Source organism: Fonticula alba, assembly GCF_000388065.1.
Source record: "Fonticula alba strain ATCC 38817 unplaced genomic scaffold supercont2.14, whole genome shotgun sequence".
Classification (NCBI taxonomy): Eukaryota; order Rotosphaerida; family Fonticulaceae; genus Fonticula; species Fonticula alba.
In genome coordinates, this window is record NW_009242984.1 from 336,912 (window position 1) to 350,642 (window position 13,731).

The 13,731-nt window shown below is 71.4% G+C and overlaps 4 protein-coding genes across 4 annotated transcripts; 1 reads left to right on the forward strand and 3 right to left on the reverse strand.

The window, feature by feature from the left end:
- Positions 1–36: 36 nt before the first annotated feature.
- Positions 37–1,350, forward strand: H696_05827 (hypothetical protein; the record flags this gene model as incomplete). Its single annotated transcript, XM_009499628.1, has 1 exon — positions 37–1,350. One exon carries the CDS (start codon positions 37–39, stop codon positions 1,348–1,350), a length of 1,314 nt encoding a protein of 437 aa, XP_009497903.1.
- A 1,214-nt stretch (positions 1,351–2,564) lies between these two features.
- On the reverse strand, positions 2,565–5,029 carry H696_05828 (hypothetical protein). The gene is made up of 3 exons (XM_009499629.1): positions 4,684–5,029; positions 3,363–4,453; positions 2,565–3,226 (listed from the first exon to the last, which is right to left on the reverse strand). The coding sequence occupies exons 1-3, from the start codon at positions 4,972–4,974 to the stop codon at positions 2,734–2,736; spliced, it is 1,875 nt and encodes a 624-aa protein (XP_009497904.1). The 5' UTR covers positions 4,975–5,029; the 3' UTR covers positions 2,565–2,733.
- Positions 5,030–6,233: 1,204 nt separating this feature from the next.
- Positions 6,234–6,725, reverse strand: H696_05829 (hypothetical protein; the record flags this gene model as incomplete). Its single annotated transcript, XM_009499630.1, has 1 exon — positions 6,234–6,725. The coding sequence occupies one exon, from the start codon at positions 6,723–6,725 to the stop codon at positions 6,234–6,236; it is 492 nt and encodes a 163-aa protein (XP_009497905.1).
- A 189-nt stretch (positions 6,726–6,914) lies between these two features.
- On the reverse strand, positions 6,915–10,968 carry H696_05830 (hypothetical protein; the record flags this gene model as incomplete). Its single annotated transcript, XM_009499631.1, has 7 exons — positions 6,915–6,979; positions 7,194–8,830; positions 8,950–9,504; positions 9,586–9,650; positions 9,812–10,046; positions 10,189–10,252; positions 10,407–10,968. The coding sequence occupies 7 exons, from the start codon at positions 10,966–10,968 to the stop codon at positions 6,915–6,917; spliced, it is 3,183 nt and encodes a 1,060-aa protein (XP_009497906.1).
- Positions 10,969–13,731: the final 2,763 nt, after the last annotated feature.

A 13,731-nucleotide genomic window follows, 5' to 3' on the forward strand; every position in this document is an offset into this window, starting at 1 on the left:
CGCCCCCCCCCCCCAGACACACCACCCGACGACACCATGACCAACTCGCAGCACGGACAGGGCCCCATGACGCGCCTCGCGGCGACCGGGCTGCTGCTGGCCCTCGGCACGCTGCTGGCCCCGTTGGCCGGGGCGGCGCCGGTGCCCCAGGGCCAGGAAGCGCCGGCGAACGCGGCGGCCATGGCCACGGGCCACGACCAGGCCGGGGTGACCGTGGCCGACGCGGCCGATGTGGCGGCCGACCCGGCGATCATGATGCCGGCCATCGGGGCGCCGCCCCTGGACGAGACGGCGGCCACGGAGCCGGCGGCCCCGGGCGGGCCCGGGCACCGGGTGCCGCGCGAGCTGACCTGCAAGTGCCCCCGGCGGGTGCGGTGCTTCCAGACCGTGAGCGACTGCCGGTCCGGGCGCAATGTCAAGGTCCTGTCGGACCCGCGGCAGTGCATCTTCAATGCCAGCCCCATTTACCAGTGCGAGGGCGAGGAGCCGGCCCGGTGCCGGACCATCGACAACTGCCAGCCGGTGGAGCAGGGCAGCGGCAAGCAGGACCCCCACATGAAGGGCTTCAACGGGGCGGACTACTACTTTGGCGGCCACGCCGGCCGGGTGTATTCCATTGTGTCGGACCGGGACTTCGCGCTGAATGCCCAGTTCACGCGGCTGGACGCCCTGCAGGGGACGTACATGAATCGCCTGGGCATGCGCGTGGGCCGGGACATTGTGGCCTTCCACCCGCACTTCGGGGTCTTTGTCAATGGGGACAAGCTGGCGGCCCGCGGCCGGCGGCCGTACGCCCTGGACGAGGGCCGGGCCCACCTGCTGGTGGACCACCTGGACGGGACGCACCGGCTGACGCTGAAGACCGACACGTGGCAGGTGTCCGGCCGGGCGGTCATCGAGTCCGGCCGGGCCACCATGGCCGACGCCTACATCAATGTCGGGGTCAGCCTGCACGCGCGCCCGGTCAACCCCCACGGCATCCTCGGCCAGACGGCCCTCTTCATGGTGGACAGCCGGTACCCGTCGCATGTGGCCAGGGGCTTCCGCGTGGAGGGCGAGGAGGATGACTACGAGGTGCATGATGGCCTGTTCGGCACGCGGCACCGGTTCAATCGCTTCGTGGAGGTGTCGACGCCGGCCGACTCGGCCGGCAGCGCCACCCGGGTGCCCGGGGGCCTTAGCATCACCGAGCGCCGGACGGCCGATCGCCTGCGCCTCCGGGCGCCGGGCGGTGGGCACGAATCGGCCCTCGAGTCGGCCGCCCGCCGCGGGCTCGTGGCCCTGGGGACGGTGTCCGAGGCGGTGCTGCGCGAGGCGGCCGCCCGCATGGCCGAGGAGGAGACCCCCTAGAAGCGCCCCCTGCCTCTCCCGGTGCCGGGGGGTGGGTGGCGCCTGGCCCGTGTCGGTCGGGGCGCCATTTCCTGCTGCGGCTGCCCCATCGCCCTGCGTCGTTGCCCCCCTATGCTCCCCCTGGGTGGGAGTTGCTTGCCTGGTGCCCGGCCGTGCCTGGCGACGGCGAGAAATACACACAGATAGACATCCTCTCTGCGGCCTGATTGAGAGGGCTGGTGCATGTGTGTGTGTGAAAGAGTCGCAGCTGGGGGGGGGGTGGCTAGGTCGGAGCCTGGCGAGGATGCTGGGCGCCCCAGAGGGCTGGATTCGACTTGGGCAGCGCGGCCGGCGGTGAGGAGAGGAAGCGGCCAATGAGCACCAGGGCAGTAAGTGGAATCGCCGAACTCCGACCAGCGAGCAGAGGAGCCGAGCTGTACGCTGTGAGGGGTCCCTGTGCGGGGACAGGTGGGGCGGCGGTGGATTAGAAAAAAAAAAAAACAAGCGGCGGGTAGGCCACAAGGCTGACTCCGCACACACACAGCCACGGGGGCGCGCCGGCACAGTGCCAGGGACACCACCTCTCCGGCCGGCGGAGCGCTGGGCATCTTGCGACGCGGGTGGCGGGGCGGGCGGGAGGGCCCGCGGCCGGGATTGGCACAAACACGGGCGCGACTTCCTCGCCCCCTGCGCGCACGGTCCGCCGCAGCACCCCAGCCAGGAGGGAGGGCGGTGCCGCGGGTGTGCCCGCGAGAGCGTGGCTGGCTGCCCCGGGCCCCGCCGCACGGCCAGCTCGCGGCGCGGGCGTCCTCTCCCGGCCCCCCGCCGCACGGCCAGCTCGGGCACGGGGCCGCGCGCAAAGCCGAGGGGCTTTGTCCTGGCGCCCGTGTGTACACGTGATGCTGTATCTGAGGGGCTCAAAGTGCGTCCGTGTGCCGCGGAGTATGCCCACCGAGGGGTATATAAGCCGTGCGTCCCCGCCATTGGGTGTCCGGTTCTACGGAACCTGGACATATCTAAAAATTGGAACAATACAGAGAAGATTAGCATGGCCACCTGCGCAAGGATGACACGCTATAAAAGAAAGCACAACAATTTTTTTTTCACCCTGCGCCCATCCACCACGCCCCGCCGCAGCGCGCGGCTCTGTCTCCCGCCCCCCCCCCTTGATTGAGGGAGCCCGAGGAGGCGGCCCACGGGAAATGCACCCACACACACACACACACACACGGGCATGTGCACATGGATCTTTATATGTAACACACAGACAGCCAGCGGCGCCGGGCACACTCTCGCCGGGCCGTCCCCCCCCCCGCCCTGGCCGGAGGCGGGGGACACCCCCGCGCACACATGCTTGGGAGATGTGCGCAGGGCCCTGGCATGCATTTGCCCGGCCCGGCTGCGCTACCCGCTGGGGGTGGGCCCCTCCGCGCCGGCCGGCTGGGGGCCATCATGCGGCGCAGGCGGCGGAGCAGGAGCAGGAGCGGCCGGCGGCACCGCGCCGCCACGATCCCCAGGCAGCGCACGCACAAGCTCCGAGTACAGCAGCTTCCCGGCCAGCGACCGGGGCAACTGGGGCAGGACCGCCACATCCCCCGGGCCGAATGGCACCACCGCCAGGGCAGGCTGGTGCTCAAGAAGAAGCCGGACCACGGCCGCCGGCAGGCTGGCGGAGGCCGCCAAGTGGCCCACGGCCGCCGGGGCCACAAATACCGCCAGGCGCCAGGCGCCCCGGCCGCCGGGGGGGATCACCACCGCGGCGCACTCGCTCACGGGCAGCCCCTCCAGCAGCAGCTCCTCCACCGCGCGGAGGTCCAGGTGCGCGCCGCCGCCAGCGGGCAGGCACGGCCCCGGCCGCAGGCGCCCGCCGAGCCAGATCTCCGGGCGCCCGTCATGGCTGGCGCATAGCAAAAAGGTGCGAGTGTGTGTGGGGGGGGGGGGGGGATCAGCATCGGACACACAATGCGCGCGCGTGCGGCGCAGCCGCGGAGAAGGGGCCACAGGCCGGTGAGGCCGGCCAGCCGGGCACGTACCCCGGCAGGAGGGCCCCCGCGTCGCCGGTCCGGAAGAAGCCCCCGGCATCCAGGGGAAAGGCGACCACCTGCCCGGCATGGAGGTAGCCGCGCCCGAGCCAGGCCGACCGGACAAGCACCTCGCCCCGCTCGGCCGGGTGGCGTAGCGAGCAGCCGGCCGGCCAGGCGCCGGCCTCCGGGCCGCGCAGCTCAACCGTAGCAAGCGGCACCCCCGCAAAGGTGAGGGCCGGCCGGCGTCGGCCGGCGCCCTGGTGGCCGACAGGCGCCCCGGCCGCGCGCCCCGGCCAGCAGGCCCCGATCAGCCCGGTCTCGGTGGAGCCGTAATTGGCCAGCAGCGGGGCTCCCAGGCCCGGGGGAGCCGCTGCTCGGAGCTCCGCGTCCAGCGGCGAGCCCGCACAGTAGAGCCATGCCCCGGGGGCCGGATCGCAGATGGCCCCGGGGCCGCTGGCGGCCGCCGCCCGCCGGTAAAAGGGCGGCGAGGCCCACACCGTCAGGGCCACCCGGCGGGCGGCCGCCCGGCGCAGCATGGCCCCCAGGCCGGCCGGCCCGTCGGCCAGGAAGAGCAGCTGCCCCGGCGGGTACCTGTCGCCCTGGGCCGGGGCCAGCTCCAGCAGCGGCAGGGCAAAGGCAAAGAAGGCATTGATGGCATAGGCATGGGCCAGCGGCGACACCGGCAGGCAGGCCCACCCGCCGGCCGGCAGACGCCCGGCCTGCCCCGGGCCCGGCCCGCCGGCCGGCATGAAGGCCGAGTCGAACCACGCGCGTGCCTGCCGCCATACCGCCGGCCAGGAGAGCGCCACCAGCTTCACGGCCCCGGTCGAGCCGGAGGTCAGCAAACGGACCTCCTGTGCGGGGGCCCGGCCCGTGGCAAAGGGCAGCGCCGAGCTGCCGGGCGGCGGGGGCCCCGCCGGTGCCTGCCCACGCTCCAGGACCAGGGGGAGGTCGGCCGGCAGCAGGGCCCCCGCACCGAGCAGGGGGTCCGCCTGGTGGGTGCACGTCAGCCGGGGGCGACCGTCGGGGCTGCGGTCAGCGGCCACGGCGATGACCGCTCGCGGCAGGGCATCGCAGGCCACCGTTTGGAGGACCTCCCCCTGCGGGGCACGGCAGGGCGGCGCAGGGCCGAGCGGGGCATGTCAGGGGGCGAACAGCTGGACGTGCGTTTGTGTGTGTGTGTGTGTGTGTGTGTGATGCGCGCACGCATGGGGCGCAGGGGCGGCCCTTCGGGCAGGGAGGGGGAGAGGAGCGAAGGAGAGAGAGGAACGGGGGGGGGGGGGGGGGAGAGGGGGAGGGGGGGGGGGGGGGAGGCAATGCATGTACATACGGTGGCCCGCGCGTCGGGGATCAGCGTGAGTTGGAGCTCCGGCAGGAGGGGCGCCCCGACGGCGGCCATGGCGGCCAGGTGCGCCAGGGCCCCGAGAACCACGGCCGAGGGGAGGTCGTTGCCCAGGACGAAGGCCACCGAGAGGACACCGGCCCCGGGCGCCGGCGCGTCTGGAAGCAGGCGTCGCAGCGCCGCGGCCAGGTCCGGCCCAAGATCGCGCGCCGCCTGGACGAAGGCGCCCAGGTCACACGCGCCCTCGACCAGCAGGGGGGGCGTCCGGTCGAGCGACATCAGGCGTGATATATTCCGCCGGGCAGGAAGCGAGAGAGGGGGGGGGGGAGAGGGGGAGGACGCGCGCGAGCGGCAACGAGACGATGGACCAGGGAGGCCCGGAGACAGGCGGAGGCGGGGAGCGGCGGAGGCGCGACACGTGGTGATGGCCTCCCTGGCGCCAGGGGCCCCCCCCCTCCGCGGGTGGCCAGCTCAAAGGAGGCGCGGCCCCGCGATCGTGGCCGCCCCTCCGGCCCGGCGAGCCGGATGGCCGAGCCCCGACACGGGCCCACCCCGGGTGTCCCGGCAAGGCGCGCGATCGCCCGATCGGCCCCCGGGGATGGCGCGCACGCGCATGCGCCCCCCGGCTGGCCAGTGCGGGGGCACATGCCCCCCCCCCCCCCCCCCCCCCCGAACCCCACCCCACCCCACACACACACACCCACCCCCCCCCCCCCCCCCCCCCCCCCCCCCCCCCCACACACACACACACACACACACATACGGACTTTTACGCCCCACACTCACGCGCGCGCGCGCGCGCGGATCGCCACCGGCCGAGCCCCTTCCCCCCGCGCGCATCCGCTCCCAGCAAGAAGAAGGCCCACGTGCGCAGTCTCGCCGCTGGCCGGCCGCCCGCTTTTCCACACTTTCTCTATATGGGTATATTGTGTGCTACACGGTGGGGAGGGGGGGGGGGGGGGGGTTGTGTGCGTTTGTGTTTGCGCGGTGCGCTTTCATAGGTACCTGCGCGCGCGTGTGTACAGAGGCGCGTGGGCGCCCGGCTATGGATGCACATGAGGACGGAGAGGGCGGCCATGCTCGCATGGACGGCACACACACACGCAGGCAGATGCACAAGAGACAGCACATGGGCAGGCGGCGCCGACGGCCGGAGAGGTGGGGGAAGAAAAAAGGGGGGTAGGGAAGGAGGGGGGGAAGGGCGGCACTGGGCAGGACACCGGGCCCCGGTCCAGCCGCGCACAGGGGTGATGGAGGAGCGCATCCGCCGGCCTCCCTCCGCCCCCCCCCCCCCCCTCGGCTATCCACGCCGCTCGCCGGCCCACGCCTCCCCGCGGATGCACGCGCGCACCGGGCGCGCGCGCGAGGCGTTGGAGGACTAAAAACAAGGTCAGGAGGGGCCGAGCGCATGCGGCGCCGTCGGGAGCGCCGTCCGGCGCGCACCCACCCGCCCCCCGCCGGCACAGCTGCCGCCACTGCTCTGTCGATGGCCCTCTCACCCCCCGCCCCCACCCCGGCCCCCGCACGCGCTGCGACGATTACTGGTGCTGGGCCGCGGCGGAGCCGGTGGCACGGGGCTGCACCCGGGACCCACGCCGCCGGCGGGGCGGACGGTTGGCCTCCGGGGTGGTCACCGGATTGGGGCTGGTCGGTCCGGTCGCGGTGGAGTCCTTCGCCGCGGTCGGCACATGCTCCTCGGCAGCCTCGTCGCCAGGCCCAGCCGGAGACGAGAGGGAAAGCTGGCCGCCGGACAGGTTGCTGTTGCCACCGGCCACCTGGCCGGCGCTCTCGTCGCCGCCGTCGGCCGGAAGCTCGAAGTGCGTGCCATCCTCCCCGTCGACCATGCGTGGCGAGGAAACCGAGGTCGGCTGGATGTCCAGGTCATCCACCTGGAGCTGGCCGCCGGCGTTGGGGCCGGCCGCCATGTCGGAGGCCTCCTCCTCCTCCTCCTCCTCCTCCTCCTCCGGGAAGAGAACCGCCCCGCCGAGGCCGCGCCCCCCGGCCGGCGAGTTGACCGACAGGTTGGCCATGGCGTCCACCAGGATCGACGGCGAGTAGGACGCGAGGTCCCCATTGCCCGGGCGCATGTCGCGACCCGCGGCGGTGTATGGCTCGGGCGATGTCTCGCCGATCGCGAACTCGGCGCTGGTCTCCGGCGTGAAGGGGTCCTCCTCGTCGGAGTACCCGCCATCGGAGACGGCATCGCTGTCCTCCTCCTCCTACTCGTCGGTCATGGCGTCCGAGCCACCGCGGAAGACCCCGGTGAAGCCGAGCGAGTAGGCGACTATGTGTGCACATGCGCGGCAACGGAGGGAGGAGAGGGGGAGAGAGAGAGAAAGAAACAAACACACAAAGATGCGATAGCACAAAAGGAGAACCGGGGCAGATGGAGTCAGACACACGGGCAACAAAAAAAAAAAGCACAACACCACAAAAAAGCAAGGGAGAAAAAAAGGCCAACAGCCCCCCCCCCCCTCGCCATGATGATGACGACGCACACTGCGAGCCCAAATCAATCTCATCCGGCTGGAAGGAGTTCATGACAAACATGCGCAGCTGGTCCTCGCTGGTGTAGGGGGACGGGTTGACATAGTCATCCAGCTGGCCAACACCGAAGTCCTGCCCGCCAAGACCATAGTCACTGGAGTGCTCGAGGATCGGCGCCGGCAGCGGCCCGGCATACGGCAGCGGCCGCCGGTAGATCGGCGAGTCGTAGTCATCCAGATCATGCAGCCCGCCACCGGCGCCGCCCAGGAAGGAGGACCCCATCATGAGCGGCGGCTGGCCCAGCAGGTCATGATGCCCGGAGTACTCCATCAGACGATCGAGGTCCAGGGCACCGCCGGCACCACGGCCCCCGGGCCCGGTGCCCGCCACCGACATGGACCGCCGCCGCCGGACCAAGTCCACCAGGGACAGGGTCTGCCGGCGGGTTTCCACCCGGAGGATCGGCAGGAAGAGCCGCCACACCGGGTGCTGGGCCAGCTCATTCGGCAGGAAGGCCCGCTCCGGCAGGGAGTCCGCCGTCAGGCGGATGACATTCAACAGCAGCAGGGCATACCCACGCGTGGGAGGGGGCGACTGCCGGGGAAGCCCGACGCCGCCGACGACCCCGGCCCCGGCCGCGTGCTCGTCATGCGTGTCGTCCACCGGCGCGGCCGGCTGCGTCGCCACCTCGGCACTGATGTCCGGGGCAAACATGAACAGCGGGTCGTCATACGACAGGCCGGGGCCGCCGCCGGAGGAGGAGGAGGAGGAGCCGGCCGCCCCCCCGGACCCGGAGAGGGACACCTGCTGCTGCTGCTGGTGGTCTAGATCGTCGGCCGAGGGGTCGACAGTCTCGCCGGCGGAGGAGGCGGCGCCGGCGGACGCCATCAGCGCCTCGAAGTCCAGGTCCGGGAAGTCGCGCTGGACCAGGCGCAGCTCCTCGGCCGGCAGGGGGAACCCCGTGGCCGCGACCATGGCCCCGATGATGCCGGACCGGAGGACCATGGTGCGCATGGTCCGCGCGCACAGGTGGCTATGCCGCAGGGCCGTGACAAAGAGCTTGAAGAAGAGCGTGTGGTAGAGGTTGTTGTGCGGGTGCTGGATGAACCAGGTGGTCAGGCAGCGCCAGAAGTCCACGTCCAGGAAGCGCAGGAACTTCTGCAGCTGCGCCACCGACGAGGAGGACGGGGCCCCGGGCTCGCCGTCGTACAGGAAATGCGCGGACAGGCTGCCGGAGGTGCCGGTCCCGGTGGCCCCGGGCCCGGCGCCGAAGCCATCCCCATCGATGGCCCCGCCGGCCGGGTCTTCGCACTCGGAATCGCTGGCCTGGTCGAAGTCCTGGTTGAGATCCAGCTCGTGGTACAGCTCGAAGATCAGCTCCAGCACCACCAGCCGCAGCGAGGGGAAGCACCGGGACACGTCGTACGCCGAGAAGGACACCGACACCGGGAAGCCGGAGGAGGCCTTCTCCGCGTCGGTCTCCGTCACGTAGAACGGGTCCATCAGCAGGCGCAGCAGGTCCGGCATGCGGTTGCGCAGGTACTGCGAGATGGACGAGTAGAAAGGGTGCAGCCCATTGACCAGGCGCTGGTTCTCCAGGGCCACGCCATTGCCGGAGGGGATGACCACCTCGAAGAAGTTGGGAGTGCTGTGCAGGGGGGCGTGGGGGGGGGGGGCGGGGGAAGAAGGGTGAGCTGGGCCGGAAGAGGGACCCACAACGCGAGGGCATGAAAAGGCCGGCCCCCGGCGGGCCCGGCGAGGACGCACGATTTCCCGAGCAACGTCAGCACCACGCGCATGGCCACCGAGCGCTGGGCATTGCCAATGTGCGCGTCACGGGACAGGGCAATGTCCAGCAGCCAGTCGAGCATGGTCTCGGAGTCGGGCGACGCGTCGGACACCTGCGGCACGCGGCCCTCCGCCGGGAGGACCATGTCCGGGAAGTCCGCGCAGAAGGCCTCCAGCTCGGCCTCGACGAACTTGTGCAATGTCGGCGGCTCGTGGTGGCCGCCGGCGCCCCCGAGGGAGCCGGGGCCCCCCAGCTGGGCCTGCTGCTGCTGCTGCTCGTACTGCGCCTGCGGGACCAGGTGGTTGATGATCAAGTTGGCGGTCTCCAGGCGCGGGCTCTCGTCGATCACCCGGACCAGGAAGTCCCCGATGGCGAAGGAGTCGAAGGGGTCCGCCCGGCCGATGTGCGCCACGGCATGCTTGAAGAGGTTCACCTCGCGCAGGCGCTGGTAGAAGGCGATGCGCTCGGAGGTGGGGAGGGGGAAGAACAGGAGCGTGCCCATGACCGTGGACACGGACGAGTCTTCGAGGTAGCTGTGTGTGTGTGTGTGTATGTGTGAGCGCCGGTCTTCAGGATGGATTGGGACGAGGGGGGGGGGGGCGAGGGGCACGTACTCAAGCATGCGAGACATGAGCGGCTCGCCGGTGTTGGGCATCTTGGTAGACACCAAGTGGATGACCTGCGTGTGGATAGAACGGAGGGAGGGGGGGGGGGACAGGGGAAGGAGTCAGAAGCCGGAAGGAGAGCCGGGCCCAGGACCCAAGAGAGGGGGGGGGCAGAAAAAAACCCGAAGATGCAGGGACACGGCAAGGGGGACCACCCCGGGACATGCGAGCGCACCAGGAGGGCGTTGTTCCGCAGGAGCATGTCCAGCACGCGGCGGAAGTGGTGGAAGTTGCCATACGAGTCGGGGTCGAAGATGCGGAACAGACAGAGCAGGATCTTCGGGCACCGGTGGACGATCAGCTTGTTGGTCATGGGCGAGTTGGCATCCGACAGGAGCTCCATCGCGTGGTAGGACCGGCGCAGGGCCATGGGGTCGGCGAACTGGTCGCGCTCGCGGGGAGGCGCGCCGCTGCAGCCACCGAGAGTGCGGGCAGTGGGGCAGGCCGGGGAGGGGGGGAGAGAGGGAGAGAGAGAAAGCCACGACGCGGGGTGAGTGGACGAGCAATGGGGCGGGGGGGGGGGGGGGGATGGCCACAGGGCAGCACACGCACGGCACCGGCTTGTAGGTGGGGTCATTGCGGGTGATGAACATGACCAGCTGCTCGAGGGCGGAGTCTGTACACGGGCGGCCAGGCCGACAGACAAGGGGGACGGCAGAGGTGAGCGTGGCGGGACATGGGACAGGGGGGGGGGGGGGGGGGGGCGCCGCAAGGTGACGCGCATGGATCGGGCGAGGGGCGGGGCAGGGGAGACAAAAGGGAGGGCGCACCGTGCTCGAGGAAGACATTCAGCAGGTCCTCGGTCATGCGCGGATCGTCCAGATCCAGGAGCTTGGCGATCAGCTTGTACTCGTCGGTTTGGTGCGGCTGGCCGGGGCTGCTGGGGCCGGTGGCCGGGCCGCCGTCGGAGTGGTGATGGTGATGGTGGTGGTGGTGGTGATGGTGGTCCGAGTGCTCGGCGTAGCCGCCGATGATGGCGGCCGAGGCGTGTGGCGCGCCATTGTCGGTGAAGGCATCGACGTAGATGTCGGAAGAGCCGTCGTCGTAGGACTCGTCGTCCTCGTCGTCCTCCTCCTCGTCGTCCTCATCCTCGTCATTGTCCTCGTCGTCCTCCTCGGGGTCCGAGGTGTCATCCTCGCGCGAGGGGAGAGGCAGAGAGGCCATCGGGGCGGGTCCTGGCGAGTCCGACTCGATGGTCGATGAGGAGGCCGACGGGTGGGGGGAGGCGGCGACGGCGAGGTCACCATGCGCCTCGGGGGCGGCGGGGGGCGGCGACGCGGCTCCAGCGTGCGGGGCGGCGACCGCCCCGGCGGTCGCCGAAGTGGAGGTCATGCTGCGGGGCGTGGGGTAAGGAAAAGGCGAAGGCGAAGGCGGGGCCGGGGGAGGGGGGCGGGGGCCGGGAGGCGGGGTCACACATACACACACCTGGGGAGAGACGAGGGGAGGTCTACCGGGAGAGTGGGCGTGGGTTATCCGAGTGGGGACAGCCTAGGCGCACGCGCGACCGGGGCCGTCGAGGGGAGGGTGGGGAAGAAAGGGGGGCGGGAAGGTGGGGGTGAGGGGGGAGAGACCGAGAGACAGAGAGACAGAGAGACAGAGAGAGAGAGAGAGACAGAGAGAGAGAGACAGAGAGAGAGAGACAGAGAGAGAGAGACAGAGAGAGAGAGAGAGAGAGACAGAGAGAGAGAGAGAGAGAGAGAGACAGAGAGAGAGAGAGAGAGAGAGAGACAGAGAGAGAGAGAAAGGGGACGGGTGTGGAGCCGTGAGCTGGGCAAGGGGGGATACCGGGGGAAAGGCCGGAGCTGCGCGGGCACTCGGGGCTAAGGCGACGGTGGCGACGGCGGTGGCGGCGACGGTGGCGACGGCGACAGCGACAGCGGCAGGAAGGCGCAGAGGGGGAAGAGGGAGGGGGGAAGGATCAAAAGGGGAGGGGGGGGAGGGATAACGGATGGCCGCCATCCGCGGTGCCGGGACGGGCGCCGGGTCGCGAAAAAAGATAACCGCCCCCCGCCGGCCAGTGTCCCGGCGCTGGCTGCGGCCTCCGGGCGTCGGCCGCCCGCCCGCCCGCCCCGACCCCGCCTCGGGCCCGGCACACAAGGGAGGCGGGCCGGAGGCGGTTGGACCCGCTCTCGACCCCCGCGCCCCTGCTCGGGCGCTCCGGCTCCCCGGGGGGTTGAGGGGGTGGGGGCGCGGATGTGCACAATAATATGCGCCCGGCGCGCGCCAGTTTGCGTCTGCCTGCCTTCCCCGCCCGCCCGCCCGGGGGGGGGGGACCGCAGCGGGGCTAGAGCGGCACCGGCAGGCGCTCCCCTCCGCGCAGCCGTGTTGAGGGGGAAGCGGGGGGGGGGGGGGGCGGGCGAAGTCTCCGGCGCGCGTCGGTGTCTTGGCCTCCCACGCACCACGGTCCGTCGTCTTGAGGGATAGAGGAACGGCGGCATAATAAAGAAAGGCCCATTATCCCCCCGAACGGGGAGTCCAGTTCCGGGCCCCGGGGAGGGGGATCGCCCCCCTGCTCGCGTGTCGGCGTGCCCTCGGAGGGAAACGGTTTGTCAGCCGGCTCCCCGGGCGAGAGAGAGAGAGAGAGAGAGAGAGAGAGAGAGAGAGAGACTAGAGGGTCCAGCCCGCCGCGGCGGTTAGGGAGGCGGTGTTAACGGCGGCCGGCCGGTCGTGTCCCAGGTCCCCCGGGCTGGCGGGCGGGCCCTCTCGCGGAAGGGGCGCCAGAACGGCGGGGGACGGCACACACGCACCCAGGGGATGGGCATGGTCCACGCCGCGGCGCGCGGAGATGGGCTCCCAGGTGCGATGTTCACCCCCGAGCGCGCGCATGCAGACGCGCGTACGCGCGTGTGTACACACGCACTTGCGCCGCTGGGGGCCATGTTCCCACCCCTGCGCCCCCTGGCAAACTCCCTGCCGGCCTGGCTGCCGGAGGAGGTAATGACTGGGCGGGGGGAGCCCAACGCCGGGATAGGGCTTACACAAAAATACACCCCCTGGACGGACAGGCGCGCCGATCTGCCATCTAGCGCGGGGCGCGCGCGCGCGCGCGCACATAGTCGCGAGTCCTGGCCGGGGGCGGGCCGGCCGTCGGGCGCTCTGACAAGACCACCCACATCTACTGACAGACACACACACACACGGTCACGGAGGGGGGGGACGAGGGCAGAGACAACAGGAGCGGGCGCCCCCCGGTGGTTCGCCCAGGGTCAGGGGAGGCGAGGGAGAGGCGTGCTTCTTGTTTTCCGCGCGCGCGCGCGCGCGCGCACACACACGGGAGCCGCCCACTTCCGAGGGGCCTGCATCTTGGCCGGGTCTCGCCGTCGTAGCGGCGACGTGTCCCCATTTTAGGTGATTCCTTGCGTTTGTTGCTGTGCCCCCCCCCCCCCCAGACGCTTGTAGAGATCGCTCGGCGCCCCTCTGTTGGGGGATAGAGGGGGCACAGCTCCCGACTGACTGCGGCTCCGCGGAGCTGCGCGCGCGCGCGGGTGCACGGTTTGACGTTGCCCTCGGCCCTGGGCAGCGGTGGGGGGGGGGGGAGGGGGGGCAGGGGCCGGAAACGCCCGGCCGGCCGCCCGCCCACTGGGGAAACTGTCGAGAAGCGCTCTCCCTCTCTGTGTGTGTGTGTGTGTGTGTCTGTGCACACGGCGCCGGAAAGAAGGCCCGTTTCTGCCCCGCCGCGGGAAGAAGCCCAACACAAATGCCCCCCCGCCCCCCGCACCCGGGCTCCTCCACATCCCGCATCCACACACACGCACACACACACGCCACAGTGTCCGCATCGGGGCACGGACACGCCCGAGCGCCCAAGGGCCGACACAGCCGCCAATGGACCTCCCGAGCCCCGCCCCCTTGTTGCGGTGTTGGTGACGGTCCACGATCCGGCCGTTCCCAGAGACTATGCCTCTGGCCCCCGCCCCCGCGTATTAACACGCTCCGCGGCGCCGGCGGCCGGGGGCGGGGGGGGGGGGCGCTGGTGCTCCGGAACCGGGGGCACGGCAAATGCTTTCTACCCGCCGCTGTGGGCGCGGAGTCAGCACCCCTTCCGGGAGGGGGGGCGGCGGGGGGAGATGGCAGATCTCAGAGTGCCGGCGTGTG